Here is a 22,775-nt window from a genome sequence, read left to right on the forward strand (position 1 = left end):
TTGCAAAATACCAGAAGAGGTCTGGAGTGGTAAAGAGGTAAACCTTTCTTTCTTGAAAGCTTTTGGTTGTGTTTCTTATATTCACATTGATTCTGCTGTTAGAAGTAAACCTGATGCTAAATCTAAAATATGTTTCTTTATTGGCTATGGTGGTACCGAGTTTGGTTATCGCTTCTATGATGACCAAAGTCGTAACGTTATCAGGAGAAGAACGTGATCTTCAATGAAGGTGCCCTGCTTAAAGACAAGTTGAAAACAAAGTCTGAGAGCACAAGTGATGAAGCCAAGAAGTCTGAAGTGATTTAGTTGAGAGATCTTCCCTCTATTGAGATGGAGAATATTACTCAGAAGATCAGGAGAACATATCCCCAGAAGTAAATCAGAACATTCTTGTGACTGAACTAAGGAGATATGTCAAAACTAGCAGACCAAGACAGAGGTACTCCTCTGCACTGAATTATATTCTGTTAACTGATAAAGGTCAACCAGGGACGTATGAGAAAGTCGTGCAAGCTGATGAATCAACCAAGTGGGAGTTGGCCATGCGGGATGAGATGGATCCACTGTTATACAATTAGACATAGTAGTTGACCGAGTTATCAAAAGAGAAGAAGGCCTTGCATAACAATGGGTGTACTGAATAAAAGACGAACATGATGGCAACAAGCAGTACAAGGCAAGACTGGTGGTAAAGGGCGTTCAACAAAAAGAAGGCATTGACTACACTGAGATTTTCTCTCCAAAATTGAAATTGACTACTATTAGAACAATGCCTGGACTAGTGGCAAATGAAGACTTGCACATTAGAGCAGTTGGATGTAAAGACAACCTTTCTTCATGGTGATTTGGAGGAAGAAATTTACATGATGCAATTACAGGGTTTCAAAGCACAAGGAAAAGAGAAAATGGTGTGCTAACTTCAAAAGAGTTTACCTAAGGCCATTTGGTCTAGTTGTATTCTGTGTACATTAGGTGCATCAGGTCGCGACTTCGAATCGAGCCACGCCCCACTCAAAAAAAAAAAACTTCAAAAGAGCTTGTATGGTCTTAAACGAGCTCCAAGACAATGGTATAAGAAGTTTGACACCTTATGAGTAGTAATGGTTTCTTGAGGTGTCGGGTGGATCATTGTTGTTATGTGAAGAAACTTGATGACTCCTACATCATTCTAGTGTTATATATTGATGACATATTGATAGTAGGTGATTGTAAGAAGGAAATAGATAAGTTGAAAAGAGAGTTGTCCAAGAAGTTTGCAATTAAGTATTTGGGTATTGCAAAACAAATCCTTGGGATGAGGATTACTAGGGACATTGATGTCTTGAAACTGTCACAAGAAGAATATGTGAAGAAGTTGCAGAGCAGATTCAACATGAATGATGCAAAACCAGTGAGTACTCCTTTGGCTACTCACTTTAGGCTATCTAAGGAGCAGTCATTTTCTACAAAGCAAGAGTGAGCCAACATGGCCAATGTGCTTTATGCTTCTGCTAGCAGTCTCATGTATGCCAAGGTGTGCACTAATCTAGACGTAGCTTATGTAGTGGGAGTTGTGATGAGTACTCCAGGTAATCAACATTGGGAAGCAGTGAAGTGGATTCTCAGGTATTTGAGAGGCACTGCAGACTCAGCCTTATGTTTCAAAAAGTCAGACTTGGGATTACAGGGTTATGTATATGCTGACATGGCTGGAGACATTGATGGCAGAAAAAGTACCACTAAATATGTATACACATTGGGTGGTACAATAGTTAGCTAGGTCTCTAAGTTGCAGAAGATAGTTACTCTTTCCATTACTGAGGTAGAATATGTCGTCGTGACTGAAGCCAGCAAAGAGATGGTATGGCTGCAGTCCTTCTGGGAAGAATTAGGTCTCAAACACGGGAAGAATGTGTTGTACTATGACAGTCACAGTACTATTCATTTAACAAAGAATTTTGTTTATCATATCAGAACAAAGCACTTACAGGTGCGTTATCACTTCATTAGATTGGCTTTAGAGGATGAAGTCTTAGCACTTGAAAAGATTCAAGGAAGTCAGAATGCGGGTGATATGTTGGCAAAGACTGTTAGGATTGAGAAACTGAAGTTGTGTGCAACTTCAATTAGACTTCTCTCTGAGGATTGAGAAGTTGTTGCCGTTGCAGAGGAGATATTGATGATGGATTAGTCTCCAAGTGGGAGATTGTTAAGTTGTGGAGCCTAATCAACGCCCTACGCTGAGTTGGTATGCGGATTGACCTTCGTGGTAAAGTCAACGTGGGGGTTGGAAGGGAGGCGGGAAACTCTTATCCTGGGGGTGTTGGGGCGGAGCCCCCTCCCGGTCCATGATATATTAACAGTTGTTTCATTAAGGGCAGTTTGGAAATTTTATTCTTGTATCGCGGTTGCCCTAAATTCTTCTTTATATTTGAGGTGTTGCTATTAGGGTTTTATCATCCGAGGAGCATCAGTTGCGGCCGAGAGAGGTTAGCGAAAAAACTACCTATAAGTGTGCGATTTCTCTTGTAAACTATTTCTTCTTTATAGTGGATTACTACAGCGGCGGAAGATAGGAAATAGTCTCACCTTGAGACGAATCTGTATAAATCTTGTTTTTCCTTTCTTCCACGATTATTATTATTACTCTCATTAGTTTGGAATTAGGGCGTCTAATTCGTAATAGGTTGGGCACCCGTACGATGCCTTTTTGGTTTTCCACCACTAATCCTCAAGTCCCAGGAAAGTCAATTTTAGGTGTTCCCCCTCAAAGATTGTCACAATCTGGACCCCCTACATCAGGGGCAGGAAAAGAATTGTCAAAACTCAATTTGAGGATTCAATGTCATAAGTGTCGAGGATTTGGACACATCGCATCCAATTGTAGCACTTGAACCCTTCTTATCGAGCATTAAGAGTACTCACAGGAAGACTAGGAAAACGTGGAGTACGAGCCTGATCCTATCGACTTTGATCTCTCAAATGAAACGTCTGAGGAGAGCACACCCGCTTTGAATTGTGCCAGACCTACTCACACCCCCGCCGTTGATTGAATGTTGTCCAATGTGCGTTGACTTAGCCCAAGGAGTTTGACGACTGGCATCAAGCTACTATCTTTCACACTTACATCAAGTGTGGAGAGAAGAGCTGCAATGTTATCATTGATAGCAGCAGTTGCATCAATGTTGTCTCATCCCGCACTGTTGCCGACCTCAGCCTAAAGACCATTCCACATCCTAGACCTTATCGAGTTTGTGGGTCAATGACACTTCCATTTTAGTTGAGGGTTGGTGTCTCGTCCCCATTTAATTCCTTGAATACAAAGAAAATATCTGGTGTGATGTAATTGCCATAGATTTGGGTCACACCATCTGGGACAAGCCCTGGTTGTATGATTGAGATGTTACAATTTATGGGCGCTCTAATATTTGCTTTCTTGTTCAAAGGAAAGACCATCCGCCTTAAACCATTGCCCTCAAAATTTGTTACGCAGAGTAAAACACAATCGAGCTCTCAAAAGAAAACCTTGTATTTCATCAGTCTCAAGGATTTGGACGATGAAATATTGCATGAGTCTGTAGTTTTTGCAATGGTAGCCCGCGAGGTACCCGTGAACTCCTTAGGCGACTCAATGCTTGAAGTTGAGTCCATCTGACGGGAATTCCAGGATGTCTTTCCCAAGGAGCTCCCAGATACACTACCACCTATGCGTGACATCCAGCATGGCTTAGAATTGGTTTTGGTAGGGCTCGGGATCTTTGGTTCACTCCCCAAGCTGATGCGAATGACCGGACCTGAGTTGCAATTAACACGCTCGACTGTAACTCAGTTTTTCCCATATGAGAAACAGAGAAGAGGTTTTTGTCACCGTCGCCAGGAGAGCGGTCCATTCCGTGTCGTTGGGTTTCGTCGGGGCATTCGGATGCTCGCCGGCATGGTTGTCGGGGTTTTCCGATCGTCGGCTTGAGCTCTGGCCGTTGCTAGAAGGGACGACCTTCCTGTTACTTGGAGACGCTTGGAGCAACGGTGGCCGGCAGGTGGGGCCACCCCTTCACACTCGGTCTCTCGCAGTTGCGTTCAGGTGTGCTCTCACTCATTTTGAAATTTTGTCATTAGATTGTTAGAGATGGTGAGAGAGTTTTGTAACCTGGCCTGCACATCTTCTCACCTAATCTTTTCTAAGGAGGTTGAGCATGTTTATTGGCTTGATGGGTTGAAGCTGGTGGGGTCTAAGACATGGGCATAGACTTATGGTCAGATGGTCATATCGTCATAGTACAGTATAGCTTAGATCCCTTCTACTCAGCTTAACTGTTCACTTTAAGGTTGACAAGGGAAGGACAAACTACCTTTTTTAACTTGAACTGCATTAAATCACTAGCTTACTTTTTTTTAAAGAAAAGATGTCTTGCAAATAACTTTCTCAGTGTGGACTTTCATCTACTTGGTGTTGTTTTACCTGTATGGTTAGAAACATTTTATGGTCTGTATATTATGTGCCTTTCTTTTTTAACTTGAACTGCATTAAATCACTGGCTTACTTTTTCTTAAAATAAGATTTGTCGCAGATACTTTTCCATGTTTAAACTTCTCTTCTACTCAGATGTTATGTTTATTTTTCTAATATTCTTAAAAAGTTAAATTAATGTGGACCAAGAAGAAGTGTTGACTTTAGTGGAAAAAAAAGTTGAATAATAGTTTTGAAAATAAGATACCGACTGTGGATTTGACATGGACAGATGAACTTACTGACTTTAACATTTGATTTTGGTACAGAACTTACTGACTTTAACATTTGATTTTGGCACAGAACTTACTTTAACATTTGATTTTGGTACAGTTTGTAGTAGTTACAGGTTCTTCATATTAGTATTTTTCATGAGATAGATGGACAAGTAACGTGTCTCTATTTAATGGATTTCCAAGTCTGTTCTGTGCTTAGTACATCTTGAATTCTCATATTTCTTGTTTTTAAAGTAATTTTCTACGACTTTTTTCTCTCTTTTTTGTGTGCTTTGTCATATGCCTAGTACATCTGATTTTCTCTCTCTCTCTCTCTCTCCTTCTTTGTCATATTATCTTCCCTGAAAACATTGAAGAATTTCAGAAAGTGGCAAACATAGATGCCGATCCATTAGTTATAATGGTCTTTCTTAAGAAGGTATCTAGGATGTTGTGCAGTTGGCATCGAGGATGAAGATAGGGTCATCTTGATTAAGAAGTTTTTTTTGCGCTTTATCATATTCTGTGCTTAATACATATTGGATTCTCATTTTTCTTGTAGTTGAAGTTATTTTCTACCACTCATTTTTTTCTTGCCTAGTTCATCATATTATCTTCCCTGAAAACATTGAAGGATTTCAGAAAGTGGTGAAGGTAGGATGTCAATCTACATTAGTGAAAATATGTTTTATTAAGAAGGTTTCTAGGATGTTGTGCAGCTGGCATTGAGGATGAAAAGAGGGCATCTTTCTCAGTAAATTGATTCAAAGATGTGTAACTTTTGGTAATATGGAATTATTGAGGTCTCTCAAGAAGCATTTTGGTAAACTTGAGTTTGCAAAAAGGCAGATGTTTTTCATTCTGTTTCTCTTTATTCTGCAAGAGCCAATAACTTGGCTGCTGGTAGTACTTCCCTTAACGTTCTTGTGCGACAGACGAATGTGGTTCACTATAGTTTGTAACTATGCGACAGACGAATGTGGTTCACTATAGTTTGTAACTATGGTTTTCTTAAGGTCATTGTGACTTAGGAAGGACCTTTGGTCTAGCATCCTTAAAATCTCAGGGGTGATTTTTGTGATTTCCATGAAGCCATAATATAATATAAATTAGGGTTGCCTTGTTGTCAATGTATCTCATGTCTTCTTGCTTCTTTTTCTTACTTTGTCAGATTGCAGACATAATATGGGGTGAACCTGGTGAGAGTGATGATCATATTGTCCCGTATCCCAAGGAGCATAATGAGAATGCATATTTTTCATTTGGGGATATCGGGAAGGAGCAATGCATTCAGGACACCAATGTCATAAGTAAATCTGGTGAGGACAAGACTCTGGGAGTCAAAAATGATTTACCTGATATTAAGGTTGAAACCTCCCCTACAAGGGCAAATGAAGAACTTTCAGCTTCAGGACTGGGCTTGGGTTCATGGACAGATTTGCCTGCATCAGATGTGGTTAACAAAGGGGGCTCTATTGAGACCGAACTGTCTAATTTCACTGATGTGACCAACTTCAACTTGATAAAAGGTAACATGATTGAGAAAGCATTTTATATTTTGCAAAATAAGCCGAGAGCAAACCTAGTGGACTGACTCAGTCTCCCTAACCTGCTATCCTGGCAGGTCAAAATAGTGTAACCTGTATGACATCATAAATAACTACAACACACTCCATACAATGTCAGCTGAATTGCGTGGTCCTTTCCTTTCTTCCATTAAAGGTAAACTTTATTTGAATCTGTCATCTGCTATGTGGTCTAGCTGGGTGATGTGATCTTCTGGAATCAGCCCAGCCAATCTAGCCTTTGCTTGTCTGTGTGGTTAAATTTAGAATGCCAATGCTATTCTAGACTAAGGATACTCTTACTAAAAGAAGTGTCTACTTCGGTACTTACTCCCAGACTACCCGCACCCTCAGATCCTCTGTCTCCATTTTTTTCTCCAATAAGCCGTGTTCTGTGTTCAGAACTGTATCCATGTTCTTTTTCAGGAATCAGTGCCAGCAGTGTCCTCAGGAAATTTTCAATTTTTCTCCTTTTTGAATTTTCTTAAATAGATTATGAAATTCTTAAAACACTAATCATTCTCAACTTTTGGTACAGGTGAACCTGAATTGTTTGGAAATGAACAAGAAGCCAAGGAGAGTGACGGCTTCCTTGACTACAGTTGGGCTAACATTGGCAACTTTGATGACCTTGATAAAATTTTTAGGTAGTAGCTATTGTTTTTTCCATGGTTGAAACAATAAGCAAGTTACTAGAAAATTCAAGCTAGTAAACTTAATTAATTGCATGATTATTATATTGTTTATATCTTTTTCCTGCCTAATTCATTCTATTAAGTTATCTGACATGCTATCCTCACAAGTGATGATTTTGCAGAAATGATGACTCTGTACTTGGACATGAAATGATTGGCAGTGCGGATGAGCTATGGTCATCTGCTGCTGCAGACATGATTGATAATAGCCCTACACAATCTTTCTCTGTGGCTGCAAGCTCTCTAAGTACAGAATTTCAAGCAATCAGGAACACCTCAGAGCATTATGAAGGAAAAATGGAGTATGTTCCATATAAAAACCAGTCTCTTAGCTCAGAAATGGCAGAGAGAAACAATCTCAGCTCTGTTTGTCCAAAAAATGTGCCACAAAATAAGGTTAAAACCGCTGAGTTTTTTAACAAGGCAACTGGAGGAAAATCCTCGCTGGAGGAAAAGGTATGGAACATTTATTATTTATCCCAAGGGTATGTGGATGCTGTCTAAGGTGATCTGATGCAAATATAATGAAAAATACTGATGAAAGTTTGATGTAATAGCTTATTTTGACTTTTCATCAGTGTCAAGATAAACTACAAAAATTAGTCATACTTGTCACATCCTTATTTATTCATGTGGTACATGCAAATTGTGCAGCCTGCACAACCACATGCTTAGCATAGTATCATTTTCTATTGGCGAGCAAGTGTAATGAACCAGCTGGCAACACTGATTTTCAGGTCTGGCTATAAAAGTTCATCAGAATAGATATGAACTGTTTGCATCAGGCCACTACAGGAACACATGAGCTTGGTTACTCTTTCATTAAGATAATTGTTGTTAAATTCTAGGGTAAATTTTAGGTGCTGGAATTTGAAATGTCTGAGCCCGCGCCTGTGCATGAGATCATGAGTGTGACTGAACGAGACAGGGTGGCCCCACCTGCCACTGGTCCAGGTCCCATCCTGCACCCACTTGCCGGCTGTTGCACCGCTGGCGGTCCTGCCGTCGTCATCTCCGACAACGGCCACCGGCGCTCCAAGCATCCCCAAGCCGCAGAAGGTTCGTCTTCCCTACCAGCAATGGCCAGAACTCCGGCCGATGACCTGAAGATCTCGGAAATGCCTCCGGCGAGCAATAGTTGACGTCGATGGAGCCCAGGGATGCGGAATGGACGACCGTCTCCCGGCAACGACGAAAACAGCAACCGTTTCAATTTTCTTATAGGAAAAATCAAGTTATAGTTGAAAGGGTTAATTGAAGCTCGGGAACTGTCATTCGGATCAGTTCGGCGAGCGAGACGAAGCTCTCCTTCATCTGTGTCTCCACAACAGTCATATCTGCCTTCGTCCAACAGTTCCTGCGCTGTACGGAAGACAGATTGAGGAGAACTTGTGAGCTCTAGTCTGGAAGCTCGATTTTCACTTTCTCAGTGACCACTTTCTGTGGTCGCTAAGATTGCAAAATAACTCAGTGCCGGAGGAGCTTGATCCTTGCTCGCCTCTTCATCCTGGAGACCACCAACTCTGGCTTCAGTTGGAATGAGCTGCCTGAAGTTCTCCGGAGCTTATCTCCAACGCTAGCGTCGGCGAGTTTTCTGGTGACCATCGGCGGCAATAACCTTGCATTTCCACCTCTCCTTCCCGAGCCTTGCCAAAGCCTTGTCTCCCCCCCATGACCTTTTTCTTCTCTTCTCTCCTACCCCGAAGTTGTTAAGTTGTAGAGCCTAATTAACGCCTTACACTGAGTTAGTCGTGGATTGACCTTCACGCTAAGGTTGCCGTGGGGGTTAGAAGGGGGCAGGGAGCCCCCGTCCGATCCATGATATATTGATTGTTGTTTCATTAAAGGCAGTTTGGGAATTTTTCTCTTGTAATGCGGTTGCCCTAGTTTTCTCTTTAAATTGGGGGGCACCGCTATTAGTGTTGTTTTATCATCTCAATCCGAGGAGCATCTCGAGTTGCAGCCCAAGAGGTTAGAGAGAAACACCTGTAAGTGTGTGATTTCTTTTGTAAACTATTTCATCTTCATAGTGGATTACTGCAGTGGCGGAAGACAGGATGTAGTCTCACCTTGAAGCAAACATGTATAAATCTTGTTGTTTCTTTTCGTGCTTGTTTTTCCTTTCTTCCATGATTATTATTATTGTTCTCGTTAGTTTGGAATTAGGGCGTTTAATTCCTAACAAGTGGTATCAGAGTTTTGGTTCGTGATTGAGAGTAATGGCTAGCAGAGAAGGATCGACACTAGGGATCAACAAGTTTGATGGTATGGATTTTGTATTCTGGAGGATGCAAATCGAAGATTATTTGTACAGTAAAAAGCTACACGCACCAATTGTGGATATGAAACCAGAAGGTATGAAAGATGATAAGTGGATTCTCCTCGATAGACAAGTGTTGGGAGTAGTCCGGTTTGCTCACAACGTGGCGTTGGAGAAAACCACAACGGGGATGATGAAGATTTTGTCCGACATGTATGAGAAACCTTCCACAAATAATAAAGTACATCTCATGAAAAAACTCTTCAATTTAATGATGACAGAAAATATATCAGTTGCATCGCATTTGAATGAGTTTAACACGATTGTCAATCAATTGACATCCGTTCAAATTAAATTTGATGATGAGGTTCATACTTTAATTCTTTTGGCGTCTCTGCCAAATTGTTGGGAGCCTATGAGGTTTGCGGTCAACAACTTTGTAGGCAACGGGAAGTTGATCTTTAATGATGTTCGGGATACCATTCTTGCGGAGGAAGTTCGTAGAAAGGACTCCGAATAATCATTGACATCTAATTCTGCCCTAAGTGTCGATACTAGAGGCATGAACTTCAAGAGGAATTCCAACAAAGTCAATGGTAGAGAGAAGTCAAGGAACGGTAAAAGCAAGTCCAAATTCGAAATGAATGTGAAGTGCTGGAATTGTGGCAAGTCTGGTCTCTTAAAGAAGAACTGTAGAGCACCGAAGAAAAATGAAAAGAAAAACGATGTTGCAAATGCGGTGACTGAAGAGGTACAAGATGTTTTACTCTTGTCGGTTGATAGCCTTATTGACTCTTGAGTGTTAGATTCTGGAGTTTCTTTTCACACAACCGCACATCGTGAGATAATGGAGAATTATGTTGTTGGAGATCACGGGAAGGTGTATCTTGGTGATGGAGAACCTTTGGTTATTGTCCGTATTGGTAATGTCCGTTTGAGCATGTCAAATGGGTCAGTGTGGAAAATTCACAAGGTGAGACATGTACCAAAACTGATGGGTAATCTGATCTCAGTACGACAGCTTAATGATGAAGGTTATAATGTGACTTTTAATGGTACTACCTGGAAAGTCACAAAGGGATCCATGGTTGTTGCACGGGGAATTAAAACTAGAACTCTTTACATCACTTCCAGTTGCAGAGACACGGTTGCAGTTGTTGATACTATTACTGATTCTGACTTGTGGTATTATAGGCTCGGTCACATGAGTGAGGAAGGAATGAAAGTGCTTCAATCCAAAGGGAAGCTACTAGGGTTGAAAACTATAAACAACAGTTTGTGTGAAGACTGTATTTTTTGGCAAGCAGAAAAGGGTTAGCTTTTCTAAGCCAGAAAGGAACAAACGACAACAAAATTGGAGTTGGTTCACACTGATGTGTGGAGGCCTTCAAATGTTACTTCCCTTAGTGGTCCTAACTACTATGTGACATTTTTTTATGATGCAAACAGAAAGGTATGGGTTTATTTCTTGAAAAATAAATCTAATATCTTTTATACCTTCAAGAGATGGAGATCAATGGTTGAGAATGAGACAGATTTGAAGGTGAAGTACCTACAGTCAGGTAATGGGGGAGAATACATAGATGATGATTTCAAGTGGTACCGTGCTGATAATGGAATCAAGATGAAGAAGACCATTCTTGGAAAACCTCAACTGAATGATGTGGTTGAGTGGATGAACATAACTTTGTATGAGCGTGCTAGGAGCATGAGATTACATGCGGGATTGCCAAAGATGTTTTGGACTGAGGCTATTAGCACTACTGCCTATTTGATCAACAAAGGTCCCTCAACACCATTGGATTGCAAAATACCAAAAGAGGTCTGGAGCAGAAAAGAGGTAAACTATTTTTTCTTTAAAGTTTTTGGTTGTGGTTCTTATATTGTTTTTGGTTGTGGTTCTTATATTCATATTGATTCTGCTACTAGAAATAAACTTGTTGCTAAATCTAAGAAATGTTTCTTTATTGGCTATGGTGGTACCGAGTTTGGTTATCGCTTTTGGGATGACCAAAGTCATAAGGTTATCATGAGCAAGGACATGATCTTCAATGAAGGTACCTTATATAAAGACAGGTTGAGAACAGATTTTAAGAGCACAGGTGATGAAACCAAGAAGTCTGAAGTGATTCAGTAGAGAGATCTTTCAGCTAATGAGATGAAGAATATTGCTCAGAAAGACCATGAGAACATACCCCCAAAAGTAAATCAAAACATTCCTAAGACTAAACTCAGGAGGTCTGTTAGAACTAGTAGACTACCAAAGAGGTACTCCCTTGCACCGAATTATATTTTATTGACTGATAAAGGTGAACCAGAGAGTTATGAGGAAGCTGTGCAAGTTGATGAATCAACGAAGTGAGTTGGCCATGAAGGACGAGATGAATTCATTGTTATCCGATCAGACATGGTAGTTGACTGAGTTACCAAAAGGGAAGAAGGCCTTGCAGAGTAAATGGGTGTACCGAATAAAAGACGAACATAATGGCAGCAAGCGGTAAAGGCAAAACTGGTGGTAAAAGGCTTTCAAAAAAAAAAAAAGGCATTGACTACACTGAGATTTTCTCTCTAGTAGTGAAATTGACTATTATTAGACTAGTGGCAAATGAAAACTTGCACTTAGAGCAATTGGATGTAAAAACAACCTTTCTTCATGGTGATTTGGAGGAAGAAATTTACTTGATGCAACCACATCGTTTCAAAGCAGAAAGAAAGAAGAAAATGGTGTGCAAACTTCAAAAGAGCTTGTATAGTCTTAAACAAGCTCCAAGATAGTGGTATAAGAAGTTTGACACTTTTATGAGTAGTAATGGTTTATTGAGGTATCAAGTGGATCATTGCTGTTATGTGAAGAAGCTTGATGACTCTTACATTATTCTACTACTATATGTTGATGACATGTTGATAGCAGGTGCTAGTAAACAGGAAATAGATAAGTTGAAAAGGGAGTTGTCCAAGGAGTTTGCAATGAAGGATTTGGGTGCTACAAAACAAATCCTTGGGATAAGAATTACTAGAGACATTGATGTCTTAAAACTGTCACAAGAATACGTGAAGAAGGTGTTGAATAGGTTCAACATGAATGATGCAAAACCAGTGAGTACTCCTTTAGCTAATCACGTTAGGCTATCTAAGGAGCAGTCACCTTCTACGATGCAGGAGCGAGCCAACATGGCCAATGTGCCTTGTGCTTCAGCTATTGGTAGTCTCATGTATGCCATGGTGTGTACTAGACCAGACATAGCTCATGCAGTGAGAGTTGTCAGCAGATATATGAGTAATCCGAGTAAACAACATTGGGAAGCAATGAAGTGGATTCCCAAGTATTTGAGAGGCACTGCAGACTCAGACTTATGTTTTAGAAAGTTAGACTTGGGATTACAGGGTTATGTAGATGCTAACATGGCTGGATACAATGATGGCGCGAAGAGTACCATTGGATATGTATACACATTGAGTGGTACATCAATTAGTTGGGCCTCTAAGTTGTAGAAGATAGTTGCTCTTTCCACTACTGAGGTAGAATATGTTGCCGTGACTGAAGCCAGCAAAGAGATGGTATGGTTGCAATCTTTTTGGGAAGAATTAGGTCTCAAGCATGGGAGGAATGTGTTGTATTGTGACAATTAGAGTGCTATTCATTTAGCAAAGAATCTTGTTTATCATGCCAGAACAAAGCACATACAGATGCGTTATCACTTAATTAGATCGGCTTTGGAGGATGGAGTCTTAGCACTTGAGAAGATTCAAGGGAATCAGAATCCGGCTGATATGTTGACAAAGACTGTTATGATCGAAAAACTGCAGTTGTGTGGACTTCTCTCTGAGGATTGAGAAGTTTTTGTCACTGCAGAAGTGATATTGATGATAGATTAGTCTCCAAGTGGGAGATTGTTAAGTTGTGGAGCCTAATGAACGCCTTACGTTGAGTTGGTCGCGGATTGACCTTCACACTAAGGTCGTTGTGGGAGTTGGAAGGGGGCCGGGGAGCCCCCGTCCGATCCACAATATATTGATTGTGGTTTCATTAAGGGCAGTTTGGGAATTTCACTCTTGTAATGTGGTTGCCCTAGTTTTCTCTTTAAATTGGGGGGCGCCGCTATTAGGGTTGTTTTATCATCTTAATCCGAGGAGTATCTTGAGTTTCAGCCCGAGAGGTTAGAGAGAAACACCTATAAGTGTGCAATTTCTCTTGTAAACTATTTCATTTTCATAGTAGATTACTACGGCGGAAAACAAGACGTAGCCTCACGTTGAGGCGAACCTGTATAAATCTTATTGTTTCTTTTCGTGCTTGCTTTTCCTTTCTTCCGCGATTATTATTATTGTTCTCATTAGTTTGTAATTAGGCCGTTTAATTCCTAACAAAAGCATCCCGACCCAACCCCCTTGAAAATGCCCACAGCCGCAAATCTCTCTGAACTAGCACCATCCTCTCCCCCCCACCGAGCTCCAGAAAATCATCCGCCTACCCTCAAATCTCCTCCGTGACGGGCGTCTTGCACTGGCACAGTCAATTACCATCCATTCTACCCCCAAAACTGACAAATCCAGCATCCTCCAATGGCTGAAGGATGGTCTAAACCTCACATACACCCCCAAAATCTCTTTCCTCGCCCCCCGAACCTGGCTCGTGCACTTCTGTAGCCAACCGGAGACAATGGCAGCCCCCACCCTCGTACCTCATCCGGCTTCAGGCATCTTGGGGATCTCAGAATGGCTTCCATTGACATCATCCAATCAATTCGAGCAATGGGCGAACATAACAGGCTTGCCAGTGGAGCTATGGCAGCCTTTGGTCTTCACTGACATCATGGAGGAGTTCAGGTCCATCATTGCTTCGGACCCACTTACTGAGCATTGGTATTAACTTGATGAGGCCCAGGTTCTCATCAACCCACTCTGACACTGCGACAGAGTACACTTCAGACATGTCTTGGTCGATAATGCTCGATTCTGGGTTCGAATTGACATTGGAACTATGTCTGTCTTCCGACATGTGGAGTACCCCACCGTCGAGAAGCCATTTTGGAGATATTACCCCACAACCTGGCAGCGCCTACTGGCTTCACTCCTCCCCAAGAAGTGTGGTCCTCCCCTTGCAGCCCTGTCACGAGCCATGCTGCTACCCCTACGGGTCCCCAAACTCGCTTGTCCCCTTGCCTGTCACGTTCACCCCTTCTATTTGCCGCCCCCAAGCAGGATAAAACACTTCACCACATCCAACCTCCCCAAAAATTAGCCTTTTTGACTAACTCTTTGCCAGTCCCCATATACAACCTACCGACACTCACCCTGTCTTTACTCCAAAAAAACCATGCCCCCACTATCCCAGCATTTGGAGGACGCCACGTGTTCTTTGGATACCCCTTTTGTTCCTTTAAATCCAGCATCCCCCAATGCTTTCACCCCAAAAATCACCCTCCCGAGCCACCCGCGACAACTGCTTCAGGGGGAGCCTAGTGTTCAAGCTCATTTCCCTCGAGATCTAGAGACGGGCCTTTTTGTTCCGAAACCGGAAGAACAATCTCAGCAATTCTTAGAGGCGCTTCAATCTGAGCAGCACAAGTACGACCCGTATACCTAGGCATAAATCGTGGTGCTAGCAAAAGATATGGAAATTGTCTTCACATGGCCTCTTCCTAGGGACAATCACCCTTCAGAAAAGTCGAAGAAAAAGTGAAATGATCAATGATTGTGCTCTTGTGGAATGTACGTGGAATTGGCTCGTCATGGCGCCATGCGACTATTCAAAGCCTTCTCACCTCTACTAAATCTAGCATTGTCGTGCTTCAAGAGGCTATGGTGGTGTCTCTTCCGCTCGGCCTCATTTGTGATATTTGGTCTCTGAGGGAGCCCGGCTGGATCATTGTGGATGTTGTTGGCTCGGCGGGAGGCATTCATTCTTCTCATCTAGGACACCAACACCATTGAGGTGATGGATAGCTTTCGGGGAAACTATGCACTGGGAGTTAAGTTGCGAGATAAGTGCTCAGGAAACATTTGGTGTCTCATGGGGTTCTATGGGCCTACTAGGCATAGCGAGAGACACCTCTTATGGGACGACCTCCTGTCGGTCTGCCAGAGATGACCTGTCCCTTTGTTACTCGCTGGCGACTTCAATGTGACTCAATTCTGCCATGAGAAGTCCTCGCCGTCTAGGAGGATCACTATCTCCACGAGGCTCTTTGCTAACTTCATTGGATGCTGGGAGCGCAATGAAATTTCTTTGTCTGGGAAGATCTTCACTTGGTCAAACGGTAGGCAACCCCTTGTGCTATCAAAGTTTGATAGGTTTCTCGCCAGTGACGTTTGGTTGCGGCTCTATAACGATGTTACTGCCAAAGTGCTTAGCCAGGCAGTTTTGGATCATTGGCCGATCATGGTGGACACTCACTTCCCCCCTATTCAGATCCAACAATGCTTGGATCAGTGACCCCTCATTTGATTCTTCGGTCCAGTCCTTTTGGAGGAGGATTGTTGCTGTCGGACCAAGCGGGTGGTGCCTCCTAGTGAAACTCAAGCTTCTCACGCCCCTTTTGCACTCATGGGCCCTTGAGCGTTAGTCCTCCCGTTCGGCATGTTCTTCTGCAATGTGGTTTTTCGTGGAGAGTTTGGATGGTAGTGTTCCAAAAAATTGGCATCCAGTGTTAAGGTTGAATACTGGACTATGGCACCAGCATTAATTCAGTTATTATGGCTGAGATCTTTCATGAATGAGCTAAGATTTTGGATAACCACGCCCATGCAACTTCATTGCTACAATCAAATAGCTATCCATATTGCAACCAATCCAGTCTTTCAAAAAAGAACAAGCATATTGAGATAGATTGTCACTTTGTTCGGGAAAAACTCCAAGCTGGATTAATATATATACGGTATATGAATCAATTGGCAAACATCTTTACAAAAGCTATTGTTGCGAAGTCACTCACATATGCATTCACAAAGCTGGGAATATTTGATGTTTTTTCACCAACTTGAGGGGGAGTGTTGAAGATATTCAAGTGGTATCATGTAATTAAGAGAGTGAGTAGTATAGGTTGTAATTCTTGCCACCACATTTTGTTTCTTGCTTCTCTAAATGACTAGATTGCCTCTAATTGTTGTGAAATAACCAAAGGTAGATTTCCTATCACCAGGAGACCCAGTCTAATCCGCATCACCAAAGTTTTCAATTTCAGTGTACCCATGACATTTGTATTGCAATCCTTATCCTAGGTTCTTCTTAAAGTACCGAAGGATTCTTTCCAATGCTTCCCAATGCGATTTTTGAGGTTGATGCATATACTGACTGATAACACTGACTAAATAGGATATATCTGGTCTTGTGATTGTGAGATCAGTTTCCCAACTACCAACATCGACATCACTCCCAGTTCCACCACACAACTTAACATTAGGTTCCATGGTTGTATCAACTGGCTTACAACTAAGCATCCCTGTTTCCTTCTACAGATCAAGTACATAGTTCCTCTATGATAAAATCATACCATGCCTGGATTAAAAAACTTCAATCCCTAGGAAGTACTTGAGAAGTTCGAGGTCCTTAGTTTGGAACTCCTTGCTTAGGTCCTACTTAACCTGCTGAATGTCACTAAGATCACTTAGTGGCCTGTAATAACAATGTCATCCACGTAATAAGGACTGTATAGGGCTAATAAAACTGAGGAACATTCGTAGACAGCATAATAGTGCGGCCAACCTCTATAAGATGGCGATGTTTTCTTTCCGAGACACCATTTTGTTGAGGTGTATAAACACGTGAGGATTGGTGAATGATCTTCTTTTTCTTGCAAAAATTTTGAAAGAGCAAAAATATTCTTTCATGTTATTAGGCCAAAAGATTTTTACCCTGGTGTTGAACTAATAAAAGAAGGTGAAAACAGAAAATACTTCAGCCTTGTCCTTCATCAAATATAACCATGTGACTCTCATGTAATCATCCACAAATATCAAAAAGTACTTGGATTATGAAATATTTGGGACATTAATAGGTCCCCAAACATCTGAATGAACTTGATTGGGTTGAAAGATAGATCTATGGTGTTTCCCAAGCTCACAAAACTCACATGACAAATGTGAAACAAAACAAAGAAAAGGAACTAAACTTTTTAAATTTGCTAAGGAGGGATGGCCCAGCCTCTTATGCCATTGAGAAGCATCTTCTGATGTGGTTGTTGCTACTGTTGTTAGAATGGAAGGATCGATATAGTAAAGACCCCCTCTCATCTTGATGTTCTGAAATACACAAAGAGAAGGAAAAAAGGTAACAAAACAACTTAGTTTCTTGGTTAATCAACTTAGTACCCTGAATCCTTGTTTGGGACCCATCTGCAATAGAAACAAATCGGTTTGAAGTGCATAGTGTCACAAAAGACAAAATTTTCAATTTTACCTGTGAGGTGCTTGGAGGCTTCAAAGTCAAATGTTGCAAGGTGAATTGCTAGAACATGAGGGAAAAGAATACGTACCAATAGTAGCAACTATGGCTGTGGTGTTGCTTTGAGGAGTGGCCATCATACTCTTAAATTTTTGAAACAATTCATGATCCTCTTCTGATAGAGTCAATCTTCCTTTCGAGGGATCTAAAGATGGTTCACTAGTAGTGGAAGTTGATGCTTTGATTAACTTTGAAGTTTGGTGGTTTCCCATGTAGGTCCCAACAATTCTCAACCAGATGATTGTTGAACCCACAAAAAGTACACTTCTTTTGCTGACCACTAGTGTTATTTGAACTATAGGTAGGAACATACCCACCTCTGCCTCTTCCTTTTCCAGATGTCTTCCCACCTCTTCCTTTACCTCTGTCATAACCATTGTCCCCCCTTCATTGGGAGAACATAACTGAGTTTTCCACTTGGTATGGCTGATTGTTGGACTCCTTAACCGGAATTCGTAGCATAGTAGCACATACATCATTGAAAGAGGGTTTTGTTGCAGAGCTGAGTACTCGTGACTTGGCAACATCCAAGTATGATAGTAGATTTGTAGGACATATAGTTGAAACAAGGTCTTCTCTCTACTTTTCCTGTGTAGCAATATCAAGAGCATAAGGTTGTGCAACTTTCCATTCATGTAGTAACCCCCGAAATCTAGCGAAGTACTCATGAAGCTTGTTTTTACTCTTTGTATTGCACATCTCCTAAAAAATATCATAAATCCTTAGAAAACTAACAGGAATAGAATATAACTCAAAGCATGTGTCCCATATTGTTTTGGCTGTCTCTAAGTGCACCACATTGTTTGCTACATTTTCCCCCATTCTATTTATCAACCAATTGATAACTAGAGTATCTTCCCTCAACCACCTGTGATCAGAGAGGTCATCTATATGCAATGTTGGCCGAGTTATATGTCCAACAAGGTCTCTAGTAATCAAGAACTGTTTCACACATTGGGACTACCCTAAACCCTTTTAGTGGAATTGTAGTAATTTTCAAGGGATCTCCCTTGCTGAAATCAGCATATGTAGAGGAGGAAGAAGAGTTCAAAACTTCAGATATGATGACTAAAAAAATTTTTTTTTTCTTCTAGAAAAAAGTACTCTTGAACGATTTTTATAAGGAAGAGGACAAGATTGAATCAAAGAAACAAATACTTGATGCAATGGAACTCAAAAACAACACTAACAACACATCGAATTCAGCAATCAAGAAAGAGAATAAACCCAGCCTATAAGCATATGAGTATGGCTTCCCTTTTTTTAAATTTTTTGCTTGTCCTTTTAGAGTTTATACCAGTACTCTAATTGGCCAACAATCACTGTAAATTAGCCAAGGAAAAGCGAAATAAAAACTGGTATGAAAGTGGTCCTAAACACAATTGAACTGTGGACTACTTTCCAAAAACAACTCCTCAAACCCTAACTTAGGGTTTCACTGGATTAATTGGTCAATTAATTTTTCAACAAGACTGAACTCAAGGAGAACTTTCTGAGGAATTTTTGAAATATTATTGAAGAATTTTTTGCATGAAAAACAAAGCAAGGCATAAACTGCACAATCAATATATCCGCATGCATTTTTCAGCCACTGAACTTGAAGAAAAACGAATATGTTTTTTAGAATTGACAAGGCTTCACCATGAACCAATTTCTAACTTTCAAGGGCATGAATTTGATCTCTCATAATGTAAAACATAGAGTGAAACTTAGCTGATTAAAGAGAGACCTTGCTGAATTGACTTCAACCTCTTCTTTTCTTCAAGTTGGCCAAACCTGGTCTTGCTTGAACGATGATTTTGAAACTCCTTTTCTCTAAATTTGCATGACTTGATTAACTTTGATTTAAACCCTAAAATTCCAGCTCTAATACCATGTTAAATTCTAGGGTTTAATCCATAGGAATTAGGTTTGAGAAGAAGAGGGAAGGAAGAAGATGAAGAGAAGAGAGCTTGTGAGAGGCACGAGTTGGAGTGAATATTAGGCTTTGGAGAAGAGCTCAATGAGCATCCGCTAACTATGTTACTTATATAGGTGGGCTTGAATGCCCTAGTACATAAGCAAGTAAAAAAATAACTCTTTAACTTATAATTAATTACAACCTGTGCCACTCACTCTCTTAATTATATGATATACAACTTGAATATCTTCAACAATTGCCGTGACAAGTGTGCCACACTTCTACTTCTTTTTGGCAGATAGAAGATAGCACTGCGGCGACAACTCCACCTCAAGGAAGTCATGAAAACAGAGGGGTTCACAATCACATTTCTGACAAGGTACATCCCTTTCTAGTATCTATTTGTTGTCTTGAAGGCATTTTATTAAATATGTAGCTTTCTAGAAATTTCACTGGTATCAGTCCTTGTTCATTCATATTAACTATTTTCAGGTAAACAGGCAGAGAAAGTCTCTGAAGAGTCGAAAAAACCCAGAAGAAATGAATGAACCAACTTTTACACTGAATGTGACTGGAGCATGGTCCCCACCTGTGGACCAATTTCAACAATATGTTAATGCCAGAGTTCCTGTCTCTTCTCTTCAGACTTTTCCAACTGCAGTCCTTGGTGGCCCTGAATCGATGAGATATTTGCATGGATCTAATCCTTATATGCATGCTGGATATGGGTATCCAGTACATCAGTTTCCTGCAATACCACAACTGCGACATACGCATTCTGATAGGGATCAGCATCAAATATTTCTCAAGAATTATAGAAAACTCTCTCCAGATTCTTTGAAGTATGGACGCTTGCAAAAGAAGTTAGCTGATGTTCATACAAGACCTCTAATAATGACTCCTCAGGAGAAGATAGAAAAGTTAAGGAGGCGCCAACAAATGCAAGCTATGCTTGCCATCCAACGCCAGCAACAGAAGCTTGGCAATCAGATCAGTGGTGCGGACCAGAAAAGCCTGAATGAATCTCAAGGTCAAGATTTTGTGGCTAATAGCATTGAAGTGGAGGATAATTCAATAGGCATTCAGCCGCCATTGGAAATGAGCTTATCATTAGAACAAGAGGAGTCCAGTAAAACCTCCATGGCTATAGATGTATTTTCGGTAGCAGAATCGATATTTGACCAGCTTCAAGATGCAATTGGAAAGGTAACTTTTCTTGTTGTCCTTTTTAATTTTGTGTTTATCTTTGGGTGCAATCATTTGACACATTAAGAGATTGTAGTCTGATAATATGCACTTTTAATGGTGCAGTTGGACAAAAAAACCCGGCTTTGTATTCGAGATAGTTTGTTCCGCTTGGCCGGAAGTGCGATGCTAAGGCATGCTGTTAGTGATACAAGCAGTAAAAACAAAAACAGCAGAGATGAAAAGGAAGTGACAGCAAATGAGGAGATAGACAATCATGGCAGGTTTGTGCAGTAAAGATAATCTTATCTGCTGAATAGGCATGCATTGAAGGATGTTAATGAGCCCATGTAATTCTTAGGTTTCTGAGAATCCATCTAATGAAAATGTTAATACACTTTCTAAGCAAAATGTGGAGATTATTTAAATTGATAGTTCAGATGCTACCTGTGGATTGAAGCTTTGGTTCAATGGCCACGGGAAAGTTTTTAGTGTCATGTTTTGGATTCAAGTCTCACAGGTGTTTGGTGTCCATGGCTGTATAATTTTCTTACCAATTTCAAGAGTAGTTCAGAGTCTACCTATGACTTAACAGGCAATCTCTTCTAAAATCTTCTACTCCAGAACTTGCATTTATCAACTCTACTGGTATCAGACTAGTTTGTAGTGTCATTTTCATTTTTTCTTTCCCTAGGTGATCTACTTTTCAAGTACACTGACCCTTTTGTAGTTTCTCTCGAAGTTCTCTTGTAAGTTGCATGTGGGATTAGGAAACTAAGTACAGTAAGAGACAATTTGCTTAATTATATGTAATGTTTACAAGAGAATAATTATATAAGGAGAATTAATGTGGGGAGAGTAAAAAGACAACACCTATTTTCATTAATGTTTTTGTCTGCAGGTTGCTCAAGTTTCTTCCTATAACCGTCCTTTCCTCTCTTTTTCCCCTACATTCAAGATCAAACCTTCTTAGCTCTTGTTCTTGCTCTCTTCTATTCAGAAGTGCCATTGTTGGTATCAGACCTTTTCAAGAAGTGCTCTTTTTTTGTTGGGTTCTTCACCGGATACATAAGCTTCTTTCTCTGTTTGAGCTTTTGCAGTTCTCCCTTCAAAGTTTTGACATGAAATAAGTCTTTTTTTTTTTTTTTTTTGAAAGAGATGCATTTTAAGTGTAGTAGATTGCAAGTAGAAGACGACCTCGAATTGCCTCAACCCCCTTGACTCAACTTTGCACCGGCTATCAGAGCTTGAAAACTCGAGTCAACTCAACACGCAACTTGAGTCAACTCGACCTCCCACCTCCAGCACTGTTCGAAAGGTTCTTCCAGCAAATCTGCCCCTTTGGATGATTCATGACTCCCCTTTTTGGGTGTACACTTTTGGAGTTGGCTATAGGTTATGTATCAAGTTAGACGTTTATGGTTCAAGTTTGGTTAGATCTGGAATTTTATCTATTAAGTTATGGAGGTAGAGGTTATGAGGAGAACTATTGTAATTGTGAAAAATAAAAATAAGACATTATAAAGAGAAAGGAAAGAAGAGAGGAGAAGACTTTGAAAAGAGAGACTTCTTCAGAAGACTTTCTTTGGGGGTCGTGCTCGACTCATCTATTTATTGAGTGAAACAGGTCAAAGTACAAAAATGCCCTTATCCACTTTTTAGACCCTTATATCCCCCAATTTTACATCATAATAATATATTAAACCAAGTCTAGTGACATAATCAAATATGTAGAACAAGATAACGTAGACTTTGGAAACACCAGTTGATGTGAAATGACCAAATTACCCTTCAATAGATTTTCTAACACTCCCCTTCAAACTAGAGCATATATGTTCATAAGGCCCAGTTTGTTACAACGTTTACTCAAGCTTTAGTAAACACATCTCCGATTTGATCACCAGATCGAACATAGGGAGTGATGAGTTCTTTCCTCATTATTGCATCTCCAACAAAATGACAATCTACCTCAATATGATTAGTCTCTCATGAAAAACTGGATTCTCTATAATGAATATTGCTGCCT

General features: G+C 40.6%; 1 protein-coding gene across 3 annotated transcripts in view; it reads left to right on the forward strand.

Moving 5' to 3' along the window:
- The window catches only part of LOC137956967 (protein LNK2-like), a 30,533-nt gene that overhangs the window by 5,034 nt on the left and 2,724 nt on the right, over nt 1-22,775 (forward strand). For 2 of the 3 annotated variants that reach the window (XM_068804646.1, XM_068804647.1), the window contains exons 2-7: nt 5,873-6,230; nt 6,805-6,913; nt 7,084-7,417; nt 19,863-19,943; nt 20,057-20,770; nt 20,876-21,033. In XM_068804646.1, coding sequence (XP_068660747.1) covers nt 5,873-6,230; nt 6,805-6,913; nt 7,084-7,417; nt 19,863-19,943; nt 20,057-20,770; nt 20,876-21,033 — 1,754 coding nt within the window. Of the gene's footprint in view, nt 1-5,872; nt 6,231-6,325; nt 6,424-6,804; nt 6,914-7,083; nt 7,418-19,862; nt 19,944-20,056; nt 20,771-20,875; nt 21,034-22,775 lie in introns of those variants that run through there. The other variant, XM_068804648.1, reaches the window with a different exon arrangement.

This window comes from Aristolochia californica, unplaced genomic scaffold, assembly GCF_029961685.1.
Source record: "Aristolochia californica isolate CCGP_79_NKW_82.1479 unplaced genomic scaffold, dmAriCali1.0.hap1 SCAF_2, whole genome shotgun sequence".
Lineage (NCBI taxonomy): Eukaryota > Viridiplantae > Streptophyta > Magnoliopsida > Piperales > Aristolochiaceae > Aristolochia > Aristolochia californica.